Here is a 27713-nt window from a genome sequence, read left to right on the forward strand (position 1 = left end):
ATTTTATATAGATGATATAAAAAAAAAAGAGAGGTGGACTTCTTTTTTATAAGCGATGCCTCGTACAAGCCCCTGGTGTGAGATATAAGTATGACGATTATAATATTATATTATGCTCGCGCGGCACTGGGTCGCTGTTATCATGTTTCCTGGACCCGTTAGCGCAATTTTTCGATGCTGTTTGACAAATTTTATTCGGATTAGGTGACCTCTATATATTATACATACATTATAGTGTAAAATATTGTTTTTAAATAATTTATGAAGTGAGACATCGCCGAGATTAGATAATTGAGAGTGAAAGACGGAAATAATCGCGAGAGAGTGAAAGAGAGAGAAAGAGAGAGAGAGAAAGAAAGAGAAAAAGAACAAGCGAGAGAATGAGAAGAGAACGAGCCAGTTATGCAAAGATTGTTTTCCTTCAATTTAACTTTGAATGCAAAAAAAAAAAGAAGAAAAGACACGAAGAGAGAAATGTGGGGCGCGTCTGAGTGGAGCCACGGTGGCCAATTGCGTCAGTCGCATAGTACAAATATGACTTGTACATAGAACCCCTAACTCCCTAATTAATTGGTTAATTTACTCACACCCACACTCACTCTGTATCTATAGTATTTATTACTGGGTAGTACGTCATTATTGGGATTATTATTATTATTATTAAAATTATTATTACCATTATTATATTAATATTACGAAATACAGTTTTATGTGTATATATATAATTACATATGTGATTTCTCTCTCGTATTTGTAGTACCCGAAAATTTTGTTGCAAGCACAGTAGAAACGCGCAGATATCTTTTACTTCTGTGGGTATATCAGAAAAAGTAAGTGCGAATAATTGGATTTTTATTACCTGTCAAGTGATTATTTTTATCATCCCCTTATCGAGCCTTGTGCAATATTTTTCTACTAATCTACATCTAATGGTGCTATTATACATTTACATTTTCAACAGAAAAAAAAAAATAAAAGTTTTTTAGGCATTTTTTTTAAGTATGTAAAAAAAAAAGAAAAATAAAACATGATATTTTTGGCGACGTATACATTAGCAATAAAATGCGACATTGTTTTGCGGATCACATGTTTTATTTAGGAGTTTATATGCTTACGAAGTTATTATCACATCTCACTTTACAAATTTAACATGTGACTTAACGCTCTAAAAAAAAAACCAAATTCTGAATCTCGACGACGTTATATCTATTGTGCTTGCACTATCTCCCTATCTTCTTTCTACTCTAAACTATAGCTATATCCATTATGGCCGTAGTGTCCTGACTCTTTTAACATAGATACGTATAAAGATTTCGTGTATTTAAGAAGTACGATATATCACACTTTTCATCCGCTGAGAATATATTACACTTGTATCGTTGGCTCGAATGGACTAGTATCATGTATAAAACAAGAATTATGGAACTTTACGATCTATTTACGACAGTGTTCACGGACTAGTATTCGGTCAACGTTGACGGTCGATCCGCGGAGGGTCTCTCCAGGCTGTGACTGATGCCGTATGGCCTCAAATGGTAAATCAGATACTCCAAAACGTACATCATGTTCGGTGACACGTAGTGGAACGAAACAGCACTGTCCGAACAGCAGTTCAAGCCGTCCTTGGTATCGTAATAGATGTACTTCCAATACCAAAAGTTCTTGTCCACGTGATTAGGTATCAAGTGGTGTTCCGGCACGAACGGAAAGAATCTACCACGCCCGTGTGGATCTCTAGAGTCCATCGCGCGCACGCCAATTTTTTCGAGACACTTCCCCATCTCCACGTCCTCCGCGCCGCCGTTGTCCGGCCGGCACTTGGTCTTGTCGGGTAAGCCCTCCTCCACGAACTTGCGCAAGCCTTCCTTACTAAGTACATAACCCGCGCCACCGCTCATGTAACCTTGCTTCACGAAAGGTTTAAATCTGCATCCGAAATACAACGATGAATTCGGATTGTACGACGACAGCATATATCGCAAATTTTCCACTACCACGTATCTGCAAAACACGCAAAAAATTATCTTTTCAATTACACATATTATATATGTGTGTTGTATATGGTATGTATGTACAGTAACTCCATTGATTTCGTCAGATATAACATTGTTCATTTGAAATAATCTCAATTATCAATTTTTGTACCTATAATTTTTATATTTTTTTTTCTAATTTATTTGATACTGCATATATTTATTATTTTGAGTGTCACACCAATATAAAGAAATACCAATGGAAAATTTGTGCTATTTATTTATGTATGGATAAATAGAAAATTTATCGTGCACAGACTGTACCATGCATACCATGATTATGCAGTAAAGATAACATTTTATCGCCAACAGAAAGAAATACACTTACGTGTCGTCATCGGCTTTCATGAACCAATCTACTTTGTCTTTATATTTCTCGTAAGCGTATTTAAACGCTTCTTTGGTTTTAGCCCACAGGTTATCTCTACCCTCCTTTACTGGCAACACTACAGTAGGTAAGCTGGCGTCTAAAAATAAAACGGTAGTAGAGTATATTGTGCAAATATCTTATCTGTGCATCGTAATTTTTATCTCTAAAACGTTTGAAATACCTGCCGCAGAACTCATAAAAAGAAGTACATTGCAGCGTTTCCCCCATGTCGCTTTCACGTGACGAGCCTTGCTTTGATGATTCTTTGGACCAGTCATAACCCAGCAAAGAACACGCACTTTTTTCGCCATATCCTGAGCTATTCTATCTTCCCCTTTGTGAAAATCTTCATCATCACCATGAAATTTCACTTCCGTTTCAGGACCAATCTGTCATAGAAAATTCAGTGATAAAATATTGAAATTATTTTACAATCACCTAAATAGTAAGAAAACATTTTTTTTACACGTACTTTAATAAAAAAAAGAAGAAACATATTTTTTTTCCTCATTGGTTTAGTCGTAAGCAATCTCTTAACACGTTCATGCCAACTTACAATTTCCTTATTGTTTTTTGCATCGGTAGGTCAAATTGGATGAACGTGTTAGAAATATTGTATATATTTAGAATACAAAATATATTACTGCGTACCTCTGATTCCAGTTCTGAATAATGATGAGGATCTCTAGAAAGGCCAGAATTACCTGGCACCCAACTGAACATGTGCGGTACATCTCTCGTGGATGTAATGAGCAGGCATGCCGATAAAAAGCCGAAAACCATTCCAGCAGCGAGTGTCAATATAAATCGCCGTCCGCTCCGACCACCTGTTGAAAAAACTGATTGCTGTATTTTCTAATTGTTGTAATTTCACATTTACAAATTATGGATTAATAACCAATCACAGACGAAGGCAAAGATAAATTTAATTAGAGAATTAAATAGACACTTACTATCGAAACTGGGGAGCCGCTGCTGCACCATGATATATAATATAATAAATTGTGACTCAACTCGATAACGCTATATAAATGCTTGAATATAAATTGCAGTCTTCTTTGCATTCATTGTTGCTCATATAAATGCATAATATAGTACTTTATTACTGCTCTCTAAAACATTACAAAAAAAACACGTGTTACTAGTTTTTATGATTAATACAATGAAAGAGAGAGAGAGAGAGAATACTACATTGAATTTATGTAAAGTACACTAAATGTGTTGAACGCTCTACTGTAATACGATATCTTACAGTACCGAATACCTTACATTATCTTACAGTGTTTAAAAACATATTGGTATCTTATCAATATTGACATGATCATCAATTCATGATTATCAATTATAGGAATACGCAGATAAAATTCTACTATTATTTTTATACATTGTTATTGCTCTTACATTTCAATATGTTATTTTTCTACTTTAGCTCTCGTTCGTGTCGCAGTTAACTGATTCACGTCAAAATTAATATTACATCAATTCCAGTCGTGTAATTTTTAAAATTGTAAAATAAACTCATTATACAGCCAATAATTTCATACCTGATCAACGAGATGTTTTGATAACACGATATCTCCAAGGCCATTTCTAAGCTCATATATTAAACTTGTCACTCACAGTAAGATAAATAATTTTTTTGCTGAGCACATTTTTTCTCTCCTCTTCTGTTTCTCGTCAAACAAGATTGCTCGAGTACCGACGAATTGTATAATATATGAGCGTTATTTCTGATATAATGCAGAATCTTCGATTCAGAGAACTGGATCTGAAATCAAAAGAATCTTAAAGATAGAAGCCACAGCTAAACAGGTCAATCTGGCAGGAGTCTGGTGACGAAACTATTTGGAGGCAACGTTATACTTCACAATATACACGTCAGCTTTCTGAAATGCACTAATGCACTGAACGTACAGTCGTGGAAAAGTGTCGCAAACGATGTGTCCATGACTGTACAAATAGTTTTTAAATGCTCGAAATAATCGTTGTGACATTTTGACTCAGCATCGTCATTTTTTTTTTGCTGATAGCGTCAGGTAGCGTACTATTGTGTGATACTGCGGAACGTTATCTCCAAGCAGGTAAGGCGGCTTATTACTAATGCATCGGTGTCTCCGAGCCCAGGTGCGAATACAGAAAATAGTAAATATGCAATCCTTGGTCTGTTATTATACAATGCCGTAATTACACGCGCACATATGTACTGCATGCGGAAAACAGCAGTAGCAGCTGGAAAACGCGCGTTCGAAACGCGAGACCGTAGAGCTAGGGTGACGTTGTCATTCCGCCGATGTCAAAAGGTACTGTCGGCGATGAGAGAGAGAAAATGAATTGTGCAATGTGGTAATAATACGAGAGCGGATCGTGGCATTTTTTTCTGCGACAGTCATCGGTTTTCCGTCCCTCCCAATTAAGCCAAGTTATACCTGACGTTGAAGCCCGTGCAGCGCGTTATTAGCCCGCGTCTCACTAATCTATTTGCGCAGTTGCGCCAATATTCGCACGATCGTGGACAAATATTTGCGGCCCGATATCGTCGTCGCTGGGCACGTCGCGCGCCCGACGGAGACTTTTCATTCACAAACCGTGTGGAGTGTCGCCCGTGTGCGGGAGTCGCCGATGGTGCTCCGGAGGAACGTGCCTCGCCGCCGCCGTGCGAGTCGCGCGATTCATCGGGGTTGGAAGGAAACTTTTTACAACACGCCCCGCGGACACCAGCGGATCCGGCATGCAGACAGATCCGGATCCTCCTCCTCCTCGATCTTCCGAGAAGCGCGCGTTATCGCGAGAACGATGTTTACTGCGTCGGGATTACCGGAACCGAACCGCTCGTCGGCGCGCGATCGGTTGCAAGATTAGAGGAGCCGACGAGTGTGTGCGCTCCGCGTCCGCGGTTTGCGCTCCTCCACCTCCTCTTCCTCGTCCCCGACAACTCCGCGGGATTCACAGGCGAACGTCTCCGAGCGACGACGGCGTCGTCGTCATCCCGCGAGCGTTGACGCGAGCGGCGCGTGAACGGGCACAAAGGATTCCGCGAGCATTCAGCCAGCGATAACAATCGGCGATGCGCGCGCGTCTCGCTCTCTCTCTCACCCCTGACGCTCGCGACGACGAGCGTGCATGCGCGCGCGCGCGCGCGAGCGAATATTTGTATATTGTCCGCGTACGTACACACTGGTTGGAAAATATCCGTGCACCGAGGTCGTCTGCATTCTGATTCGCGACGCGCGGCGACCACGCCGCCGCGATACTTCTCCATACTCCCGTCGTATTCCGTATCGCGAGGAAACGTCGACGAGCGCGCGCGCGGGGAAGGCGCGGACCGCCGGCGCGATACGACGCCATCCGGTGCGCGTGTGTTCGTGCGTGCACGTACATACACGCCGTTATCGTACGTATGCATGTATGTATGTACATGCATACCGTATCACTCGGCGTGCCGCGCAATCTCTTCATTATCGCGCAGAGATTATTCCTCCCGAAAATTACTCGTTTGTCAGCGTGTCTCTTCCACGCGTCCGGGAGGCGAGTACCGAGCTTGTCATTACTTGTCGGATATCGCGTTTCTCGCGCATATATTTATCATCGGTCTCTACTCTGTTATTTCGCGGCGGCGGTCGGCAATTACGTCGCTACCGCAATAATTGCATAAAAACTCGCCGAAATTAGTGTAAACACGGATGCGCGCTATCGTTATTACATATCGCGCTGTCATTATTAAAGATGACGCAAACGACGAGTCAGCTGTTAAATCATTCGGACGCTGAAAGTCCGGTAAAGAGAAACAATAACGGCGCGAACTGAAATTGGGATAAATTTACGGAATAAAAACGTTTCGTATATATTTCGATACATGTATTTTTAATATGCAGAAAATTAAGAAGTGTTAAAACATATAATTAAAAATTATTACAATCTCTGCCTTACCATTTGAGTAAAGCTATAGCTAATTTCTGTACACTCGATACCGACCAATCGCGGATAAAATATAATTCCTGTCAATGATAATTGATAATAAAAAAAAATTGTTTTTATTTCAAATATTTATTTAAATGTTAAATATTCGATTTCACTTGACTCCACCTTACAGAAAAAGTTTTTATATGCCTACAAATTATGGTTGAAAGCAAATTCAAAGCTGAAAAATACATAATATATGCAATTTCCAATTTTTGAAGTCATTTATCTCTCGACAACACAGTCTTACGTTCCATAGTGAAAGAATTCTATTTTGTGCTCATTTTCAATTGTTTACATTTTACTGTTTTCCAATCCTATCATGACTGTGAATACTTTTCGAATCGCGACGCGTGACGTTTCGAATCGATCGGAATCGTCGTGGCTGCGCCGTGTGCGGAGGGCCGACAGCTGACGGATGAATCGCCAGCTGTCACGGTGACGACGCGACCGTTTGCCGTTTCGCGATGACCGCGAATTATTATTTCGCGATCGTCGGCCACGCCGACAATCCGCTGTTCGAGATAGAGTTCAACAATGCCGGGAAGGACGCGAAGGTTCGTTCGTTCGTTTTGAGGTTAAACTCCGACTCATGCGTCACTTGTCAATCACCCTCTGTTTTTCGTGGTTTTTTTTATTTATTTATAGAAGGAGGATCACTCGCATTTGAATCAATTCATCGCCCACGCGGCACTCGACCTCGTGGACGAGCACACGTGGAAAACGACGAACATGCATCTGAAAGTTGTGGATAAGTTTAACCAGTGGTTCGTCAGCGCGTTCGTGACGGCAACCCACATCCGATTCATCATGGTGCACGACAGCAAGAACGAGGAGTCGATCAAGAACTTCTTCAACGAAATGTATGAGACTTACATAAAGGTAACAGTTACTCTCTACGATGGATGTCGTAGGTTTTTATTCTCCGCCGATTGACATGCACATGTCGATAACTTTATCAGAGATACTCATGTGTTTCGTTTCTCCGTTTCAGTACTCGATGAATCCGTTTTACAAGCTGAACACTCCCATCAAGTCTCTGGGATTCGAGAAGAAGGCACAGTTGTACGGCAGAAAGTACTTGTCTTCGTGAGCGTGACAATTGCTGTTGGTAAAGGAATATCTATAAAACTTACGCTTCTCTTCGTTTTATTCAAGATTTGTTAAGCTACAAAATATGCTATTAATAGGCTTTAGATATAAATTTGATAAATCTTTTCCAATTTAACCCCCGGTATTAAAGCATATCACTTAAAAAAGTTATAATTCACATTTTGATTTTGTACAATGTATACATAAGTTAATTGCACTGTGTAATTGTTGAGTTTATATAAAAAAATTATTTATTATATAAAAGACGAAAATTGTCTTTTATAATATATAATAACTGTCTTTTACATTTATAAAATGCCATGAAACTCGTGCTGCATTTTCTATTCCATTTCCAGATCTTGTATCTGAAATGTAAAAAAAAGAACATATATATGTATCATATGTATATTTATACTCATGAGTCAGAATAATTGTTAAGTGAAATATATATACGGATCACTTTACCTCTTGTACTTTTTGCATTTCCTGGGTCAACAAATTATCCAAGATCTCCTGGAACCGTTGCCTCAGCTTGACATTTTCGATGTTAGCTATTTCGATCTCCTGTTGCTGCCGCCTTTGCCGTAATTCCGCCAATTCCGCGTGGAGAGTAGCGAGACGCGCATCTGGGCAGATTTTCAAGCAGACAAATGTTAAGAATTGTGTGAATCTCTTACAGGTAGAAGTGCTTGTATTTACAATTACCTTTAGACACGGATACCGAGGGCGTAATTATCGCTTCGCTGTAATTGTCTGGTATAATAAATTCCGAGTGAAACTGCTCCAATTTTGGAACTTTTAGCGGGCTAGACTCGCCCTGCTGCTTTTCGGTCTCCGTGTCGCCGTTGTCGTGGAACATGTCTTTACTGAACTCGGTGACCAGTCCGCTGCTCGTCGTCGCGTTGTTACTCGACCTCTCGGAATACGCGGCCTGCATAGAATTGGAGTCCGAGACCCTACTGTCCGCCGAGAGGCGGCTGTTCTCGTCCAGCTCCATCACGTTGATGTTCGCCTCTTCGTCGTCGTCCTCGCTGTCGCTAACTGCCTCGCCGAATATGTCGTGCTCGGCTGAAATATAAATCCGTGAAGTAGAGCAGAGTAAATCTAAAGCGGCGTCTACAATGAGACTTAAGATTTAAGAGAATTAACCAATTGATTATTCTTCTCACATAAGATAAATAATCCACTATAATTGGTCAAGTTTCTTAAATCTTAAGTTTTAAATCTAATTGTAGACGTCGCTTAATTCCTCTTTCTAAATGTTAAGTGGCGTCTACAAATGAGACTCAAGACTCAAGATTTAAGAAAGTCGGCCAATCGATTATTATTCTTACGTGAGATGAATAATCGACTATGATTGGTCAATTTTCTTAAATCTCATTGTAGACGACGCTTTACTCAGAACCCGACACTCACCGACATCCAGACTCTGAGACGTGTTCCCATTCATGCTCTCCCGTTTAGTCTTGACCGTGCCGGACGACGACACCTTGCTGGGCTTCGACGTGTCCTCGTCCTCGCATATCACCTCCCACTTGACGTTAACGGCATCGTTGTCCACTCGCAACAAACGCTTGACCTCCTTCTCGATCTCCGGCGCCTCCACGTACTTCTTCTTCAGAGTCTTCCTGAACCTCCTGCGCCTCACGTTCTTCGTGGGCGGCGTTATGCCGTGAGGCCAGAGAAACTTCTTGTCGACCTTGTTCGGATCCTTCTTCTTCTGCTTGATAGGAGACTCCTCGTCTGTCGCAGTGTGATCTTCCTCTTCTTTACATATCACCATCTGAAGGAGCATTGCGGGGACAATAATGTAATATAAACTCTTTGTTTTCAGATATTGTCATCTACAACACCTCTCCCATTTTACCTGGCATATATCGGCAGTCTTGTAAAAGCTCTTGGTGTCAATGGTTTTTAAGGATTCCACCACCGTCGGCAGGTCCACAACCTAAGCGAAAGTTCATCGAACATGTGTATACAAGTCCACCTTCGTGAATAATCTTTTCTTACAGTAAATTTTGGCACGCCAATAGCGTGAGACGATGAAATTTACCTTAGCGTGGAGTAACCAGTGGTCAACCCTAACCTCACCGTAACGCATATCGTTCTCCAGTTTTATGGTCAATCGGTCTTTTAGAGGCAAATTGCTACGTAACGCCTCCCTCAGTACTCTGGCGGGTTCCTTAAAGAGAATTAATTCAACAGATATAATCCCCGATTTTTTAATTCGTCTATCTAATCTCCGAACTAAGGTTAAGTTCAGATGGAATTACGAGATAGCAATATAAGAAACATACGGGCGGTAACCGCAAAATAAATTGGCTCTCCAATTCGACCTGCGACTCATTGCGATTTTTGTAGTCCGTACTCGAATTGCGATTCATTTTCTTCGGCTTTTTACACAGTAGAATAACCGAAATCCCAAATGGGAACGAAAACTGATGAAAACAGAAATAGGAATGTTTATTAAACGGACAGCACCAGTGCCATCGAGTTTGGGTGGTACATGTGGTAAACTTTTGAGAAACGTTTTCATCAATGTCGATAATAAAGTTGCATTTATAATATACATATATGCATATATGTATGTATTTTTAGGACATTTTAGGAAAAGGGGAAATCTCTCTCATTAAATGTATAATATTAAAAATATTATATATTTAATGATTAAAACGCATGAAAATTTGACCAGCTTCCGCGAGAGCAGCTATAGGTGCCATTTGAAAAAAATCAGGAAAAAGAAATACGCATAAAAATACGCAGTGTAAAAATTTATAGAAGTACAATTTTGTTCTAAATTCTGCGAATTACAAATAGTTCAAAGTAGGATTAAAAAATATTACAATACATATATATGGTAAAACTTTCAAAAATTATACAAATATAAAAGTATAGAAAATTAATTATATTATATGTAAATAATTTAAATAAATGTATATAATATTATTAGCACTGCTACAAATTGTCGCCAAATTCCGTGCAAACTCTTGGCGTAAAATTTGCTCGGAATTTAGCTACAATTGAAAAAGAAAGAAGGATGTGGCATATACATACATATGTATAAGACCCAATTAGCACGGACACGAACCACGTTCTAATGCTATGATTTGATCGACAATGTTTTAAGATAGACGTGATACGTAGTTCCTTTTTTGAAAACGTGGACGTGGGGCGCTAGTGTACGGAGGAGAATCGTCGGTCCGCCCAAAAAACGTGGCCTCTCTCACGCTTCTCCGTTATTAGTATAAAATATGTAATACAAAATATATTAATATGTCAAATAACGTGCATTTAACATATGTTGTATAAATATTAACTTCATCGGAAATCTATTTTTTCGTAGCCGAGGCCACGCGAGGCTCGTCTGCTACGCTCGCGCTGCCGCGCATGTCCCAGGATCCGTCCCACCATCTCGCAAACACTCGCGATGTGTACCGTACCCCGCGCAAGACGAGTGACAGCAGACAGGCTGGCACTGCTGGCAGCCAGACTAGCCAGAGGTTCTGAGTACCCCGGCCGTAACGACCTGTTACCGCGCGGACGCGCTGGGTGGGAGCGGAGCACAAGTGCATTCTCTTTATGCCTGGCGCGGCAGTGAGTCATCGTGAAAGTGCGGGATCGCTGTAGAGCGCGGGACGACGGCGTCATGGAAGTCCTGGACCCGAGCGTCTCCAGGGACGATCAGCCGTTGTGCATCAACGACTCTCTGGAACGAGGTAATCCTTGCGTCATCTCGCAGCGTCGAGCGGGCTCGCGACGACGTTATCTCCGTTCGCGTAATTACACGCGCACCGTTCTGCCTCCCATCCGTTCGCGCAATTACGGCTGCGAGACAGGTTGACGTTGCGCGTTGCATTGTTTGGAAACAAAGGGGACAGCGCGCGAGCAACGCGACGAGTGACGCGCGGCGCAGATGGTCCGCGAGTATCGCGGAAGTGGATACGGATCTGTTATCTGCCGTGTGCCGATCTCACGACCTCCTTCATCTTCCCGCCTCCTCCCTCCTCCCCCTTCCCCCGCGAAAGACGTCAACGCGAATACGTCAGATTTATTTTGTACCAGCTGAGTTACGTCCGCATGTTTTTTTTTTCACCCTGATATTTCTAAGGATTAGACAGGAAATGAATAATTATTAATTATCGATATTATAATGTAATTTATTAATAATAATAATTGATTATTGCTTGAAACATATTAGAGAGGAGATTAATATTTAGAGATATTCATGATGCATTATAATTTTGGACAGATCTGTTTGACAGCTTTCAATTAATATCACCTCAAATCAAATTTAATATTTCAGATTTCTGGTTCTCTAGCATAGAATTATAGATGAATGTTCTTAGAATTGCATAATTTAAGATTTGTCGTCCTTATTCAAGATTGTTCATAAGTGATATATTTCAACTTTTTTTTTCTGTTGACAATATATATACTCATGATGTAATATTCTTTCAGTTAACACGTTGCAGATTCCAGCAGACACTAAATCATGTGTCAAAGCGCGTCACACCCTTGGTTTCTTGGGCTTTCTTGGCTTCGCCCTTGTATACGCCATGAGGGTCAATTTATCTGTAGCCATTGTCTCCATGGTTAATCAGACTGCGATACCTCATACCGAGGAAAATGACACTAGCGATGTTTGTTCTAACACTAAACCGATAAACGGGACTTTCGTACCGGTAACTCTATCTTTTTTTCGTACACTTATCTGAATCTTAATCGTTACTTTTCATATCATATTACTCTACTGCATTAATCATATTACCTTTCATATCATTTTACATATTAAATCTTTTGTGTTCTCGTTATTACGTCATGATAGATATTACTTATCATGTGACGTTAGTCAGTCAAACTTATCACGCTAAAATGTAACACTATCCTGTTTCTTTTTCGTATTAATGTATGATAAGCATGCTAGCCATCTCTTGATATCTCGACATTTGTCACAGGAATTCTAAGCTAGCATAAATTAAATAATGAAATATTTATCATAAATTTGATAATTTTTTTGTGATTTCTTATTTATTTCATTAAACAATAATGTCATTATTAAAAACACCAATAAAAGAATTTCTTTTTATTGATATTTAAAGAGAAATGTGCCTAAATATTGCGTTTTAATTTGCAATATTTTAAAATTGGCACATAACTCTTCAATTAGATCCTTTCTCGGAACAAACCCGTATATTGTATAGTAGTTTTTATTATTTTACATTTCTGAAATTAATTTCGATGTTATTTCAGAGCGCGGGAGAATTTGCCTGGAGTGAAAAGACTCAAGGTATTATATTAGGCGCGTTCTTTCTTGGCTACGTAACTACAAATGTCCCGGGTGGCAGGATGGCTGAGAAAATGGGCGGCAAGTTGATCTATGGTCTGGGGGTGTTTCTGACCGCTGTTCTGACCGTGATAAGCCCTTTCGCCGCGTATTGGGGTCTGGTACCATTTCTGGTTGTACGAGTCGCAGAAGGATTTACTGAGGTAAATGTCCTGTTTTCCATAATACTTCTATGCGGAAATTATTAATATTTGTTCATATGTGTAGGGAGTAACGTTTCCTGCGATGCACAGTATGCTGGCACATTGGGTGCCCCCGTTAGAGAGGAGTAAATTTGCCGCTCTAGTCTACGCAGGTAATTTGTTTGCGTTTGCCTTTCGACGGCTAAAGAATTCTCGAAAAGTTCTCATTACTGATATCCTTTTCAGGTGCAAATTTCGGAACTGTCGTCTCGTTACCAGTGAGCGGCTGGCTATGTTCCTTAGAATTGTGGGGCGGTTGGCCCCTTGCGTTTTATCTGTTCGGCGGCCTCGGTCTCGTGTGGTATGTGTTCTGGGTGATATTCATTTACGATACTCCTTCGCAACACTCGAGCATCGATCCTTCCGAGAAGGCGTATATCGAGGCTAGCGTCGAGAAGAAGGACGAGGTATTACACGTTTAATACAATAGTAATGTACGTCTGCAAAGTTATCGTGTTTGATTTAAATGACGTCGAAATCGATTTTCGAACGACAGAACGATGACCCGGGAGTACCTTGGCTGTCCGTCTTCACCTCTCTTCCTATATGGGCCATCGCTATCACGCAGTGCGGTCAGTCCTGGGCCTTCTACACTCTTCTGACCGAGCTGCCGACGTACATGGACAAGATTTTGCATCTGAACGTACAGCAGAACGCATTCCTCTCGGCGTTACCTTACCTGAGCGCTTGGCTGGTGGGCCTCGGTATCTCGAGCTTCGCGGACGCGCTCCTCGCACGTCGTCTGATCTCACCTCTCGCCTCGTTCAAACTGTGGAACACGGTCGCCTCGCTGGGGCCCAGTCTCAGCTTCGTCGGCGCTATCTGGGCCGGATGCGATCGTATGACGGTGATGCTGATGCTCGCCGGATTGGGATCTCTTCAGGGCGCGGTGTACGCCGGCAATCAGATGAATCACATCGCGCTGGCGCCACGTTACGCGGGTACTCTGTACGGATTAACGAACGCCGCGGCGAACGCGTGTGGTTTCTTGGCGCCGTATGTCATTGGCAGTATAGTAGAGGGACACGTTAGTATATATTTTCGTTGCATTTATTTTCCTTTCAAGCGTACATTAGGATGCAGTTGTATGTTTTTTTTTTTTTGCATTGCAGGAAACCCTCGCACGCTGGCATATAGTTTTCTGGATGGCAGCGGGAATAAACATGGCTACCAATTGCTTCTACTTGATGTTCGCGTCCGCCACTGAACAGCCGTGGAGCAAAGGTGGTAGTTGATGACAATGTCGCATTAGAACTGCGATATTAAACGTGGAAAATAACATACTTTTTAATCACGTTGCACATAGTACGTTTTAATTTCGGTTGGTCAGTTTTATATAATTCGGTATAGATTTGTTACCAACATTGTTATTTCGGAAGATAATTTATTTCTACAGCTTTTCTAAAGTTGTACTTATCGTTGAGCGATACGTGCAATGACAAATGAATTGAATTTCGGTATTATCGAACTTTATTGCCGACACGTAATACACAGAGGTGATAGACGTATCGCCGACTGGCTTTCGTGTCAGATAATTGAGATGGATTAGCATATTTTTCACCTCCCCATTTTGTGCTTCACCATTTTATTGATCCAGCTACATCTTGTCTGGATACATAAAAAGGTCTGTAATCCCATGAAGAAATTAAGTAAATACAAGCACTAATATTGACATGATAGCAGGGTGTTCTCAGTGGTACAAAAGATGGTATGTACAAAAGATGATTGTACGTAGTAAATCGAGAATGTAGAATAAAATGATTTCAAGACTTTGTTTACGAAGAAATAATTTTGAAAATGGAAAATTAATGATATACAAACATAAAATTAATATCCTTGTACTTTTTTAAGCATGGATGATTTGTAACGACATTACGCACATAATGCTGAATTCATTTTAATTGCAATTATTGAATATTCTATAAATAAAAAAAAGTACATTCCATTTTTAATAATATAATAATTAAATTATTTTAGAGATATAGTAAATATTTACTTTTTTTTGATAGACTTATATTTGATAGTTGTTTTCGGGATAATTTGAGACATGATACAAAATCGTTAGAAATTATTTTAAAAAAGTATAGATATTAATGTTTAATTTCGAATTTTAATATCAATTTTTTTCAAAAATAAAGTATTATACGATAATATTCTATTCTGCTTTGTCAATTTATTTTTACATGTAGAATATCTTTTTGTACCAGTTACAGAACTCCCTGTTTATGGGTACGAAACAGCATTTAATTTTATATAAATATATATATATATATATAAATATCTCACACAACAGTATATACAGTAGACCAAAAAATTTTAACGTTTGAAACGTAATATATATGTATATATACATATACCTCTTTTTTATTGTATTTGATAAGAATGATGTATATGGATTATAAACTAGAGAAAGAGCAATTAAAATTATTAGTAATGTTATTAAAAGCACTATATAAATATTTTCTATTTATAATTTAAAAGGATATTTGTTTTTATCTTTAAAAATATTTTAATATAAAATGATTTACGGCTTTAAAAACAAAGGTATTATTTATTTATAATGCCAAAGGGATTAGTAAGATAAACGGCTTCTCTATGATAAGTGAAATTGTAACAGTATTAATACCATTGATATAGTATACATTTCTGATAGTGGAATACGTAAAAATGATATACATATGGGTGCAAAGAAGTGATTTTGTCGTTCAAGACAGCAGGATACATGTATTCATAGAAATTTCGTTTCCGATATACAGTTTCCGAAGTATACCGATATGAAATAAGTAGAAATCGTTAGCGATTATACCTAGTACGACGAAAAAAAAATCATATGGAATATTGCATGCATATATTACCTATATATATTTAATCTATCTAATAATATGTTTAACAGTAATGTGTTGCAAAAATTTGCGTAATTGTATGCAAAGTAATATACTTCGCGTTTTAATTTACGACAAAAAATATACGATTAATTATTCTGTGTGCGAATTGTACAAATAATTTTATCGATTTGTAATGATCGCGTTGAATAAGCAATGAACAATCGTACAATAACAACAATCGGTTATTTATATATAAATTTTTTCATCATGTTTCTACGCATTCCTCCAATAAATTTTTTTTACGTTAAAGTATACATTGTGTTCCGTTTTTTTTTAGTTAAATAAATGTCCTGAATTAAAACCATTACAAAATATCAATTTGTTATTTTAGGGCGAATAGAAATTATGATTAAATATAAAATTGATAGATGATAATATAAAATTGATAATATTAGACAAGTGTAAAAATGATCTTGATCAAATCATGTATGTACATTTCTCATATTTATTCTTAATCCTAAAACGAAAGAATTGCTAACTTGAATTTACGTCGTCTTTGTTTTTAGCAGTAAGCTCGAAGATCATATCTCGCATGCGGCTCAATTCTTTCAATTCCCCTTTCATTCTCTGGATACTCCTATCTTTTTCGAGTATCGTTTGTTCATATGTCTGTATCATATGTGTCATTTGTTGTATCTCTTGCTTGAGCGCGGATATATCGCTCTGGTTTGCTTCTATCTCTGCACTCTTTTTCTCTAAGATCTACAACACATACAAAATATAATAGAATTTATTTAAAAAAATTTTGGGGGTCAAATGTGTACACAAGAATTACTGTACCTGTTCTTTTTTGCCAAGGGAATCTTTCATCTTTTGTAGAAGTTGGCTTAATTCGTGATTTTTATTGCCTATATTCGTAGCCTTTGCTTCAGCACTTAAACGTTCACTGTCTAATTCCTTGACCTTTTTCGTTAATATATCTATTTTATTGTTACTATCTTCCAATTCCCTCGTACTTTGCGTTAATTTCTCACTTAAAACTTCCAAATTTGTCGACTTTTCTATCACAATTTTTTTCAAGGATTCAATCTCCTAGAAATACAACAAAAAAAATGCGTTATTATTATAAAAGATATTTGTAAGAGTATTCCTATATTTAGGATGCAACAGTTATTATTATAAATGGTAAAATTTGAGCACTAACTTGTTTTTTTATAAGAAGTGCCTTTTTAGATTGGTCTTCCATTTCGCTAAGCTTGCCTGTTAGCACGGACTTCTCCACTTTTATTCCTTCGAAACACTGCTGGGTATCGAATAATAACTGATGTAACCTACTAGATTCGGCTACTACTTGCGCTAACCTGTGCTGTAGACTAGTAGCGTGATTATTCGCCGCTTCTAAACTGGATTGCATCGCCCTTTCGGAATGTCTCATTGCTGCTAACTTTAAAGATGTTTATAGTTACAACATGACAGATGTATCATGCCAAACTGCAATGTAAGCGCAAAAAGGAATATCACATGTATACATTTTGTACCTTGTATTCGTATAATTCCATTACTGCAGACGTTGGAATATCACTAATTTGGTTCGACTCGAAGGCTGATTTAAGCTTAGCTAAAAATGTATCGAGGCGCTCCTCTTGCGCGATGGAGAATAACGGCGCGAGTTCGTTCCCGGTGTAACTCAGGGATGCTTTATTCGAGACTTCCAATACGTTGCTGTTGGTGCTCTGAACCAATATCAACGGTTCTAATTCTTTCATGCAAAGTGCCACCGCGGAAACACTTGCCAAAACAAATTCTATATGTACAACTGTCACACGTTAAATTAAGACGAACATGCGTGTTACTCGTATTCGAAGCGCTTACCACTCTTGCGGAAATCCAATCGACGACGTCAACTGCAGGACTTTCTGCCTAACTTCCCCGTCACCGGTGAACAACGCCAGGGCTATTATCATCTGCACTTGTTTTCTACTGAGCAATTCGGCGTACAGTGTTAACCAGTTGGAGTGATTCGTTGCCAAGTCTGCTGTCAGAGATAACGCGTGGATGTAAAGATTGGTAGAGGCATTCTGCAAAGCCGGAAACATGTATTTTTAGTACAATTGTAACGCGTTACTATTTTTTTTTGTCTTAAATTTGTATTGTATCAAATATCAACCTGGACAAAGTTCCCGGTCCAATCTCCAGCGGCGGAAAACTCATTGTCCAGCACGCGGCTGAACAGTCTGCGCATCGCGTGCTCGCTGAACGACTGCATAATCTTCATCTTCAACGCGGGAGTCTTAATCATCTCCTGAAACAGCTGCATCAGTTCAGCCTGCTTCATTTCCGTTTCCGCGTTTTGACCCTGCCCGTTCACTTCCTCCTCCGGATTCGTTATTAGCATAAGGACAGACGGGTCCAGCTCCGTTAGAACTTCGGCAGTGGTCTTGGTGCGCCGGGAGTCGATTATCACGCTTCGTATGAGCGCCAGAGCTTTCGAGCACACCTACGTTTTTCGACAGAAAATTTTTGATTGAATTACTGATTTTAACTTCTCACGTATCCTCGTTAGCATATTTCGAATTGCATTAATAATCAACGAGAGAGATGACAATAGAAGATTACGTACTTGTTCTACAGGTACCCACGTCATAGCCGATCTTATACACGCAGGATACAAAGGTGTCAGGGCAGTTAATTTCAGCTTCACCAGTGACAGTAAAAACTCCATTATAAGAGCGACGCATTCCGGGTCTGTGTTCTCTTCCAGAGTGGCCAATATATTTTCGATATCCCTGCCATAACTGGTCGGTACCGAAAACGTAAAATATGCACGATCATTAAAATATTCTATATTGTATTATATTACGTCACGTAAGAATCCGATTTTGATCGGCTTACTTCGAATATGTGAGCAGGACGTTCCGCGAATGCTCGTTTTGCCCGACGTCGTTAAAAAAGTCGACGATATGCCTCAGCAATAAAACGTCTCTCTGTCTCATCGCCATTCTGAGATTGACAAACGTCAGCGACGCAAAGTCCATGATATATTTCTCAGATATGTTCGTGTTGGTCGGCTCCAATATGATCAACAGTTTACAGCATTGCACGCTAGTGTTGACGTGATCTTGGAGCTTCAGCAACGTTCTGATAAACGCCTTGGTATTGACGGTTCGCATCAGCGTGTACACCGCCGGAAGATTCTTGTAACACAGATTAACCAGCACTCCTAGGGAAAGGGCGATGATGTCCGCCTCCTTCGATTGCGCGACCCACTGCGTCAAAATGGAGATCAGGTACGGTAGATGAGCCTCTTGCCACGAGATCTTAATTCCGTACGTTAACTCTTGAAGTAACTTGAGCACTCGTATTCTCTTTTCAGTCGTCAGATTCGCCTGTGCAAGGGGAACGAAAATTCACTTTGTATTACAACTTGATGCCATTATGAATGGTATCTTTAGTGGCGTTTCAATTAAACTCCATACCTCCAGTAATCTCGCCAATATCGTCGCGAATTTGTACGTGTGGATGAGCGACTGTCTGGCAGGTACGTTCCGGCAGGCATTCTGCAAAACGTCCACGGCGCTCCAGATCAGAGTGGATCGCGATCCCAAGGAGTTCATGAGCTCGTACAGGCTCACGTAGAACTCCGCGGCGACGCTGGTCCCGGGGTCAAATATACTCAGGTCCAGCGAGGCGCTTATCACCTGAGAAACACAAATTTACGATAAACGGGAGCGCTCCTTGTGATATAATCGCAATATCGGGCGCGCATCAAGCATGCGAGTGTGCACACTTACTCCAAGGCTTCTTTGTAAAGCGGAGGTTACGCTCTCGCTGGGGTGCTTGGTGTAATCCAGGGCCGCCGATATGAACGTTCTCATGTGCTGATATTTCTCCATTCTCGCGGCGAAATATTTCACAGAAAGACCGCAATTTTCCGCGTGACAGACGCCAACGTGAGCACAGCCCGATTTCCTTTGGAAAAAATATATACCGTCACGCGTCTCCCAAATGCTGTCACGAGTCAGAAAAATCGACGGGGGTGCTTATCCAGAAGGTAACGGGACTCATAGTTCGACGAGCATTACGTTTCGTCGCCGACAATTCTCGCGTGTAAACAAAAGGCAGCGGATGCTGGGATCTTAAACGCGGACGCCCATTTTTAAAAACCGATTTGATTCAAATCAGCCAATCGCGGCCGAGATCGCGGCGACCAATCGGCTGGTAGCTTAAGTGACGTTTTCCGTGGGACGAGTTGCTCCGTTTTCGGACATGCTGATTGGTTGTCGGTAGATATAGTCCCAAAAAATTCCAGAAATTCTTTTGTCCGATGGTGATGCAGCACGCTCGAAAAGCTCGTAAGTACGTCTATTTCGCTTTCCTCGTCCATTTTCTGCAAATTTATTGTACAATTTGTTTATGTCAAAATATTTGTAACTAATAATTAATTAGTTTAAGTAATACTTTTAATTAATTTATTGTTAATTGATAGTATATTTATCTTTATCTTTTTCTAATATAAGAAAGAGATCATAAACAGTATAAGTTAAACCGAGATTGAAGTGTTAATTTTTTACATTTGCGGAACCGGACCTTAATTCGCGTTTCTAATCGTCCTTTCGCAGACTCGAGTACCGGATCGCGACGCGAGATGGCGTCGCCGTCGACGGCGCATGGAAACGCTGGCGCGACACGCCATCGGTGGTTCGTACTTACTGCTTCCTACTTGTCCGTACTTGTCCGTAGTGGTCTCGGTACGTATGCGTTCTCGGTAGACTCGGCGGAGAGAACAAAACCGTGTGTCGGGTGGGAGCCGCACGAGAGGCGTATCCGCTGAGACCTCGCGTTTCGCTCGTCGCGGGAGACCGGGCGACGACGATCCGGGCGGGTGTGTAATCCACCTTGCGTACGCGCGAGAGCCCTCTCGGCGAAGCCCGAAGCGGAACGAAACGAACGGCGAAAAGTGACGCAGCAACCGTATGCATCGCGGCGCGGTGTCGGTAATCTCATTTTCTCTCTCGCTTCCTCTCTGCATCTCCCCCTTCATTCTTTGTCGCGCTCTCTCTTTCTCTCTCGCTTGCTTTTTCCTCCGTCTCTCCTCCCTCTCCCCTCAACGGAGTGTCAAAGTTCCGTGACTACCACTCGTCGTCGACGTATCCGTCGGTCGTCGGTCGACCGATGTCGATGTAGGTTACGAGGAGAGGAGAAACGAACGATCGCGGGGTGCGAGTCCGTGGAAGTGTGACGCGGCCGGGCGGCGACTGACACGCACCTCCCACGGGGGAAAAAGAAAAAACGGAAAGAACGTCGTGCACGCGCAACGTAGTAGTACATCGAGTGCCGAAGCGGAGCGACCGAGCGAGCGAGCGAGCGTGTGTAGAGCGGGGCAGAGAGCGAGAGGAGAGCCCACGGAGACGTCGGAGAGTCGGACGAGACCTGCGGCTGCGAGAGAGGAGCGATCTCTCTCCGAAGGAGGCTCTCGCCTGCTATCCCGGCGGGAGCTGTCATAAATGTGCACATTCTACGTAGACTGCGCGATCTATGCACGGTCGACGGGCCGATCTATCGGTGGCGAGTGCTGATCGTCGTGCCTGACGTTTCCGCGGCTCCGGCAGCGAGTCGACGTTAAATCATCATCATCGTCTTCGTCGCGGCATTGCTCCTGGTGGTCGCTGCTGTCGCCGATCATCGCCGACGTCGTCGTCGCCCCGAGAAGCAGCTAGCCCAGCCCAGTGTACCTATCTAACAGCGTGCCCCTCGACAACGCGAAACAGGTTAAACATAAACATTCTTGGCAGGTGTCCGTCATCCTGAGAGAGAGAGAGAGAGCGCACGCGAACGCGCGCACAATTAGTGGGCGAATGAACGAGTGAGAGAGAAAGAGAGAAAGAATCCTAAATTATACCCTCCTCCAAGAAACGGCCGACAACGCGGACGGCGAGGGGGCAGGAGGATGTTTATACTGGATGATGCACGCTGGTACATACATCCGGACGGCGAGGGGGGAGGGAACGGTGAACGCGCGTGTCGTCCTGTACTGTCGTGTCACCCGCGACCGCGCTCTCCCCATCCCGCGCGCGCGCGAGGGCAGCGCTTACAGTGTACAGGGGAGCTCTCGGAAGTTTCTTCCCCCGGGGGATTGCCCGATATATTTCGGATGTCGCTGACGTTTCGACGGGCGGTGACAAGTTACCTCAGGGCAGTGACGATCGTGGCGCATTCATTCCCGTTCCCTTTATTCGCCTCTCTCTCTCTCTCTCTCTCTCTCTTTTTCCTTCTCGCTCGCTCATTCGTTCGTTCGTTCATTCGTTCGTCGCTTGCTCGCTCGCTCGTGCTCTTTCTCTCTCTCTCTCCCCCACGATCTTTTTCCGCTATCTCACATCGTCCATCTCCCTCTGTTCCCTCTTATTTGCACACATACATACGCACGCACACGATGCGCGCGCTTGCGCGTATAACGTATACACATTACAACAAGTATATATACACGACATAAGCTGTTCTCCTCGTCTCCTTCTCCATTCCTCCTTCGCGCTACGTCGGGTGCATCGTTTTTTTTTTTAACGGTTTCTCATAATTTTTCGATAACACCCCGGACTGTGCGCCCAAGGTTACGGGAGGTGTATGACGACGATGATGTAGGGTGTGATCGTATTCAATCGGGTTTTCCTTTCGACGACGGATGCCACCGCGCGCGGTGAGAAGGCAAGACAGCCAGGCAGGCAGGCGGGCGGCACTCGCGCGACGACGACGACGACGACGACGTCGTACATAGAGCGCGCGAGCGGAGAGCTCCTCCGTCGTCGGTCCTGGTTTTTTTTTCTTTCCACGAACGTTGCACGTATGATCTCGTGATCACCGCCGAGTAAAAGTCGGAGTCTGCGGGTGCATCGCTCCTTCCCTCCCTCCGGGGTCCCCCCCTTCCTCTCGGCCCCTCCCCACACACCGTGCGGCGACCGCTCCACCACGTATATTTCGTTCTCCTTCGCACCGACGGCCTCTCCCGCCGGCCTCCCCCCTGGCTGCGCGCAGGAAAGAGAGGAAAGAAAAATAATGTGCGCCGGAGGACGGTATATCCGACGACGACGTTAGCGCCGAGACTAATTGGATAATACAATTAACAGTGCCGCGGATCTCCTAATGGGTTGAAGCGAGGCCTGTTTTCCTATCCCGCCACCCGCCTTCCCTCCACCCTTCAGATAAGCCTAGGCTACCTTTGACTTTTTATCACACACAGTGGTGCACGCGCAAGTAAAATCCGTCGATTCTCGTCGTCGGTCGCGCGGAGTCCCGCGGAGCGCACCCGCGTGCGGTGCCGAAGTTTAATTTAATTAGCTCCAATAGGCACGTCGGATCCTCCTCGCCAGTGATTCATTCTCCTCCGGCTCGCCGCTTCTTCCACCGCCGTCGAGATCTCTCGTGCCGGTGCCGCCGCCGCCGCCGCCGCTCGCCCGTCGTCTTGAACGGAGGAATCCTCGGAGTCTTGGATTCTTTTCGTTTTTCACCCCGCAATCGTTGTTTTTCTGAAACATTCTTATCTTATCGCTGGTACATTCGTGTTTCACGAAAGTATCTCCTCTTAAAATGATCCCCCCTGCCTCCCGCGCGCGTTTCTTCTCGCGATTATACTTGATATTGACTGCTACTTTCGGTTGTGCTTTCATTTAAACCTCCGTCGTGTTTTTGTGTCTCCCGTGTATTGTACTTGTTGTTTGGCGTTTCCTAGGTACGTGGACTCCGCAGACAATGCAAAAATATTGTAATTAATTCCTGTGCGCCTGTTCATGCGAGATCTTATCTGTCAGGGTATAAAGCTCCAGTATAAAAATAGACGTTTATCTGGCGAATTAAATTTTCTGTAGTGTGCAATGATAATTGAAATTTATAAAACTTATGATATGTCACTTCTCTACATACAATGATAAAGCATATAAAGTTTTTTTATACATACCAAAAAAATCAATAAAAAATATTTGTTTTTATTACGTTGCAGAGTACATTTTCGCTAAATGCTTCTAAAAAAAAAACTTACTATTGCAACACATTATTATTGCTAGAATGATATACTAATTTTTCTGTTCTCTCTTTTTTTAATAATACTTAAATGTAATAGAAGATAGAAAGAAGATATCACTAGACATGCAATCTATATATTCTGCAACTTATTGTGAAATAGAAGAATGCTCCTCAATTACCCCATAAATATATCCTATGGTTAATAATATAGCTAGCAATATTGTTAAGAGTCAGTGAAATCGCAGTATTTCATTCAAGGTTGAGATTATTATTATTATATAATTAATTTTCTTTCCAGGTGATCATGGCGACTCGGGGTGCGGCCCAGAGGCCGAACGGATCGACACAAGGGAAAATTTGTCAGTTTAAACTAGTTTTACTCGGTGAATCGGCAGTTGGGAAATCGAGTCTTGTTTTAAGGTTTGTCAAAGGACAGTTTCACGAGTACCAGGAGAGTACGATTGGCGGTAAGAATATTTGCGATGCAATCGCTCTTTAATGCCATATTTTCTTCTTACATCTCTAATTGTATTGCCACTACCGCGAATATTATTATTATTTCCAGCTGCATTTCTAACGCAAACCGTATGTTTGGACGACACGACTGTAAAATTTGAAATCTGGGATACCGCGGGGCAAGAACGTTATCACAGTCTTGCACCGATGTATTATCGTGGCGCACAGGCAGCCATCGTCGTGTACGACATAACAAATCAGGTAGGTAGTTTCTCGTGTGAGTTTAATGGAGAAGAAGGTTTAGAACAAAAAGTCAACGAGAAAGAACAATAGAATTAATTGATACTTGTTATTTCACTAGGATACATTCTCGCGTGCCCAAACATGGGTGAAGGAATTGCAGCGCCAAGCCAGTCCGAGCATAGTAATAGCATTAGCTGGAAACAAGGCAGATTTGGCAAACAAGAGAGTCGTCGAGTACGATGAAGCTCAAACGTATGCGGACGAAAATGGCCTTCTTTTCATGGAAACATCTGCTAAGACGGCAATGAATGTCAACGACATATTCCTTGCAATTGGTGAGTTGTGCATACTTTTTGTTTCTCTCCCGTTTTAGAATTTAATTCTACATTACTCGCGGATAATTGCATAAAAATTGAGCTCTGAAAGTGACATTGGTATTTTCAATTCACATGAATATATAAATTTGTCCGTTCAGTTTCAAACTGTTTAAATTTCCTGTTTCATTTGATAATAAGTACGCAATCAGAAATGTTATCCCATCTTATATTACGTTATTATCACTAATTAAAATGCGTGGTAACTGCAATTTTATATCTGCTTGATAATACATTACGTTGAACGGTAAAAAGAAAACAAAATTCTAAAATGTGTCTGCAATTTTATAAAACAAACGTTGATATAATTTTACTACAGCGAGATAATTATTTTTACAGCTAAAAAGCTTCCTAAAAACGAACAGTCAGGAAGCGCAAGTACGAGTGGTCAAGGCCGTCGATTAGTCGAGTCAGATGGGCAAAAGGCAGCAACCGGCAATTGCTGCAAGTGATTATCTAAATCCGTATGTGTCTCACAATATATTCGTATCTATATATTTTTACATTATTTGAATATATATATATGTATATAATATATATATATATATATATCTTTAAAATTAATTGAAACGATGAGAGACATTATTCCACTGATGAGAGAAACCAGCAAATATTTGATATGCCTAAATGAATATGTTACGAATCAAATGTTCAGTGTAACGACATGTTCAGATATTTTTATAATATTAGAATATATAATGAAACGAAAGCGCGATCAAAAGAAGAACGGGGAAAACGGGAATATATCAATTTGATATTGCGTAGAGAGTAGTAGACGTTTGCACTTTAAAATGCTTTTAGCAGATTTTTTGTATTAGTACGTCATAATAATGGGATATCCGAGTAGTCATGCAGTTTCATAGAGTATATTATATTTCTTGTTATGTTTATGATATTTTTTATAGCGTATAATTCTCTCTTTCTCGACTTTTGCTGCCGCCTTTATATTTACTGAAATAGTAGATATATAAAGGCAGGCTGGAAATAGACAAGAAGGTAAAGAGCGCGGATTTGAAAGTAAGAGATCCAATATATATGACCATAAAATTTATAATTAATATGCAGGATATAAATGTAATTGTACCATTGCTGTATAATAGTTAGCTAAACATTCGACAGTTTCTTGTAATTAAAAGGTGGTTCACATAAATGTGTGTGTGAAGAGAAAACGATTCTAAATTTTACGATGTTTCCATGTTTCTCAGAGAATTTTTCTTTTTAACAGTATATTTGTTCAATAGATATACAAACTTCATCCAATATAATTGATCCCATATACACTTAAAATAATTCTTTAGCCAAAATCTTTTATTACTTTTAATCAGTTGTCAGATTGGAGGTTGTTTCACGGTGTCGTTGTTAATCGAACCTTTTAATAGCGAGTCTTTAATATTCTTTCAACGTATTTCTATTAGATTTAAATAGCATTTACATGTGACAGCTTTATTGAAGTCAGAATTTCATTGATTGCGAATAAAAATTATAATCTTGTAATTGTGATACATCCAAAAAGCATAATACTTCTTTTTTATTAGTTTGCTCGTTTTATTGTATATTCACCCGTGATTAATTTAAGTGTACTATTCACAAAATTTCGCGAAAAAGACGTTATTTAATATAAGGCATTAGATATTCCCTTAGGCACATTGTAGCGTGTTTACGTGACACTCTATATATGTTTTATAGATATTATAAATTTATAAAGGTTTCCTTTCTTCTCGGAGGACACTAATTTCTGACTGATAAAGGTGCTACAAGAATACATGTGCATGATTATCCATTGTGCAAGCTTGTGGAAATGTTTCTTGTAATTTACGCTAATGCTCCCTAATATTTCCTGTGCAATGATTCGTATCATTGGATTGTATATCTGAAATATTATTTTGTATTAATAATAATAATAATAATAATAGGTAAAGCTGTTTAAAATTGTTACGAAAAAAAGAAAGAAAGTTCTCAGGGTGCAATCCTCTTCACAATCTCTAATATTGTTGTATCCTAATTATATATTTATTCTTATTTCCGCTATGAAAATACGACTATCTAGATATATTCTGTTAAAAAGCCACAGGTAGGTTCTATTATTTCTGTATAGAGAAGATTTTAATATTTACCAGGCAAAAAAATAAAATAAAATAAAATGTTTTACAGTAGTTACAGTCTTGTGCATTGTAGATATTCAACAATTGTAATACAGTACATTATGGAATCATATATTGTGACTCATTATCCTTATCATTTATGTAAAGGAAATAAAAAAAGACGATCTTTTTGTATACGCTCGTAAGCTGTACATTTTGCATTACACTTGAAAATAATTAACAACGATACACACGCTACTTAAATAATTATATTTATTACCATTTTATTTCTACGGAGGAAATTATTTATTCCTCAAAGATTCTTGATTAAATTAGGTAAGTTGTGCAAGTAAATTGTTAATTTTCCGAGAAAGTTCACATCTCGACACAATTTTGTATCGTTGACCTGTAAAACTTTTAAATGAAACTTTGCTCGATGTTTACTTCCAATTATATTAATTAAATCTACGTTTATACATATTTAGAATAATATTGCAGTAGACGCGCTATCTATTTCTGATTACAGATATGTACTATAATCTACAAAGATAGGTGCACCACGAGTGTGCTACGATGAATTTGAGAAGAAGACACACACAACAGGGGAAAAATTACAGAGTGGGAAGTGAACTGTGTGGGACATTCGCAAACATTTTGCTCGAGTGATTGACTAAGAGTCTGCGTCTCAATGTAATCGACGATATATCATCTATTTTGAGTATCAGATCTATTAAGAGGTGGTAAAA

The 27713-nt window shown here is 40.6% G+C and overlaps 6 protein-coding genes across 17 annotated transcripts; 3 read left to right on the forward strand and 3 right to left on the reverse strand.

Moving 5' to 3' along the window:
* Positions 1-595: 595 nt before the first annotated feature.
* On the reverse strand, positions 596-5682 carry LOC105452436 (glycoprotein-N-acetylgalactosamine 3-beta-galactosyltransferase 1-like). Of its 5 annotated transcripts, none has more exons than XM_011693519.1 (7): positions 5575-5682; positions 3948-4171; positions 3357-3515; positions 3055-3242; positions 2585-2792; positions 2362-2500; positions 596-2001 (listed from the first exon to the last, which is right to left on the reverse strand). In XM_011693519.1, the coding sequence occupies exons 3-7, from the start codon at positions 3385-3387 to the stop codon at positions 1458-1460; spliced, it is 1110 nt and encodes a 369-aa protein (XP_011691821.1). In that variant the 5' UTR covers positions 3388-3515; positions 3948-4171; positions 5575-5682; the 3' UTR covers positions 596-1457. The 5 variants fall into 5 exon arrangements, with proteins under 5 accessions (XP_011691821.1, XP_011691824.1, XP_011691820.1 ...); XM_011693522.1 differs by lacking the exon at positions 5575-5682 and adding an exon at positions 4989-5500 and having other exon boundaries at positions 3055-3230; XM_011693518.1 differs by lacking the exon at positions 5575-5682 and adding an exon at positions 4989-5500.
* Positions 5683-5914: 232 nt separating this feature from the next.
* On the forward strand, positions 5915-7916 carry LOC105452440 (probable trafficking protein particle complex subunit 2). Its single transcript, XM_011693530.1, has 3 exons — positions 5915-6917; positions 7009-7242; positions 7355-7916. The coding sequence occupies exons 1-3, from the start codon at positions 6828-6830 to the stop codon at positions 7451-7453; spliced, it is 423 nt and encodes a 140-aa protein (XP_011691832.1). The 5' UTR covers positions 5915-6827; the 3' UTR covers positions 7454-7916.
* On the reverse strand, positions 7493-9933 carry LOC105452439 (transcription initiation factor TFIID subunit 7). Its single transcript, XM_011693529.1, has 7 exons — positions 9750-9933; positions 9506-9634; positions 9320-9400; positions 8869-9235; positions 8158-8520; positions 7918-8078; positions 7493-7817 (listed from the first exon to the last, which is right to left on the reverse strand). Exons 1-7 carry the CDS (start codon positions 9834-9836, stop codon positions 7794-7796), a joined length of 1212 nt encoding a protein of 403 aa, XP_011691831.1. The 5' UTR covers positions 9837-9933; the 3' UTR covers positions 7493-7793.
* Positions 9934-10609: 676 nt separating this feature from the next.
* Positions 10610-14236, forward strand: LOC105452441 (sialin). Its single transcript, XM_011693531.1, has 7 exons — positions 10610-11168; positions 11911-12134; positions 12703-12939; positions 13004-13091; positions 13165-13385; positions 13475-14005; positions 14091-14236. The coding sequence occupies exons 1-7, from the start codon at positions 11099-11101 to the stop codon at positions 14211-14213; spliced, it is 1494 nt and encodes a 497-aa protein (XP_011691833.1). The 5' UTR covers positions 10610-11098; the 3' UTR covers positions 14214-14236.
* A 116-nt stretch (positions 14237-14352) lies between these two features.
* LOC105452444 (protein CIP2A) lies at positions 14353-20586 on the reverse strand. Of its 2 annotated transcripts, none has more exons than XM_011693540.1 (12): positions 20514-20586; positions 19595-20190; positions 19280-19501; positions 18696-19189; positions 18424-18598; positions 17971-18300; positions 17676-17881; positions 17342-17591; positions 17008-17247; positions 16644-16895; positions 16353-16565; positions 14353-14604 (listed from the first exon to the last, which is right to left on the reverse strand). In XM_011693540.1, the coding sequence occupies exons 2-12, from the start codon at positions 19694-19696 to the stop codon at positions 14536-14538; spliced, it is 2553 nt and encodes an 850-aa protein (XP_011691842.1). In that variant the 5' UTR covers positions 19697-20190; positions 20514-20586; the 3' UTR covers positions 14353-14535. The 2 variants fall into 2 exon arrangements, with proteins under 2 accessions (XP_011691842.1, XP_011691843.1); XM_011693541.1 differs by having other exon boundaries at positions 14431-14604; positions 16343-16565.
* On the forward strand, positions 20481-27553 carry LOC105452442 (ras-related protein Rab-5C). 7 transcript variants are annotated; one of them, XM_011693537.1, is made up of 6 exons: positions 20481-20501; positions 24112-24280; positions 24379-24530; positions 24631-24847; positions 25226-25350; positions 27494-27553. In XM_011693537.1, exons 2-5 carry the CDS (start codon positions 24118-24120, stop codon positions 25336-25338), a joined length of 645 nt encoding a protein of 214 aa, XP_011691839.1. In that variant the 5' UTR covers positions 20481-20501; positions 24112-24117; the 3' UTR covers positions 25339-25350; positions 27494-27553. The 7 variants fall into 7 exon arrangements, with proteins under 7 accessions (XP_011691839.1, XP_011691837.1, XP_011691840.1 ...); XM_011693535.1 differs by having other exon boundaries at positions 20493-20551; XM_011693538.1 differs by lacking the exon at positions 20481-20501 and adding an exon at positions 20582-20685.
* Positions 27554-27713: the final 160 nt, after the last annotated feature.

This window comes from Wasmannia auropunctata, unplaced genomic scaffold, assembly GCF_000956235.1.
Source record: "Wasmannia auropunctata unplaced genomic scaffold, wasmannia.A_1.0 LD336031.1, whole genome shotgun sequence".
Taxonomy (NCBI): domain Eukaryota; kingdom Metazoa; phylum Arthropoda; class Insecta; order Hymenoptera; family Formicidae; genus Wasmannia; species Wasmannia auropunctata.

Excerpts from the sequence above, each read along its gene's own strand:
- LOC105452436 (XM_011693519.1), bottom strand. The coding sequence starts at position 3,387 with ATGGTGCAGCAGCGGCTCCCCAGTTTCGATA. Across the intron at positions 3,243-3,356 it reads GCGGCTCCCCAGTTTCGATA|TTTTTTCAACAGGTGGTCGG; the intron begins GTAAGTGTCTAT and ends TACAGCAATCAG. Across the intron at positions 2,002-2,361 it reads ATGAAAGCCGATGACGACAC|ATACGTGGTAGTGGAAAATT; the intron begins GTAAGTGTATTT and ends CGTGTTTTGCAG.
- LOC105452440 (XM_011693530.1), top strand. The coding sequence starts at position 6,828 with ATGACCGCGAATTATTATTTCGCGATCGTCGGCCACGCCGACAATCCG. Across the intron at positions 6,918-7,008 it reads ATGCCGGGAAGGACGCGAAG|AAGGAGGATCACTCGCATTT; the intron begins GTTCGTTCGTTC and ends ATTTATTTATAG. Across the intron at positions 7,243-7,354 it reads TGTATGAGACTTACATAAAG|TACTCGATGAATCCGTTTTA; the intron begins GTAACAGTTACT and ends TCTCCGTTTCAG.
- LOC105452439 (XM_011693529.1), bottom strand. The coding sequence starts at position 9,836 with ATGAATCGCAATTCGAGTACGGACTACAAAAATCGCAATGAGTCGCAG. Across the intron at positions 9,635-9,749 it reads TTATTTTGCGGTTACCGCCC|GAACCCGCCAGAGTACTGAG; the intron begins GTATGTTTCTTA and ends ATTCTCTTTAAG. Across the intron at positions 7,818-7,917 it reads AAATGCAAAAAGTACAAGAG|ATACAAGATCTGGAAATGGA; the intron begins GTAAAGTGATCC and ends TTTACATTTCAG.
- LOC105452441 (XM_011693531.1), top strand. The coding sequence starts at position 11,099 with ATGGAAGTCCTGGACCCGAGCGTCTCCAGGGACGATCAGCCGTTGTGC. Across the intron at positions 11,169-11,910 it reads CAACGACTCTCTGGAACGAG|TTAACACGTTGCAGATTCCA; the intron begins GTAATCCTTGCG and ends ATATTCTTTCAG. Across the intron at positions 12,940-13,003 it reads TCGCAGAAGGATTTACTGAG|GGAGTAACGTTTCCTGCGAT; the intron begins GTAAATGTCCTG and ends TCATATGTGTAG.
- LOC105452444 (XM_011693540.1), bottom strand. The coding sequence starts at position 19,696 with ATGGAGAAATATCAGCACATGAGAACGTTCATATCGGCGGCCCTGGAT. Across the intron at positions 19,190-19,279 it reads TATTGGCGAGATTACTGGAG|GCGAATCTGACGACTGAAAA; the intron begins GTATGGAGTTTA and ends CCCCTTGCACAG. Across the intron at positions 18,599-18,695 it reads GTCCTGCTCACATATTCGAA|TTATGGCAGGGATATCGAAA; the intron begins GTAAGCCGATCA and ends GGTACCGACCAG.
- LOC105452442 (XM_011693532.1), top strand. The coding sequence starts at position 20,777 with ATGCATCGCGGCGCGGTGTCG. Across the intron at positions 20,798-24,111 it reads TGCATCGCGGCGCGGTGTCG|GTGATCATGGCGACTCGGGG; the intron begins GTAATCTCATTT and ends TTTTCTTTCCAG. Across the intron at positions 24,281-24,378 it reads CCAGGAGAGTACGATTGGCG|CTGCATTTCTAACGCAAACC; the intron begins GTAAGAATATTT and ends TATTATTTCCAG.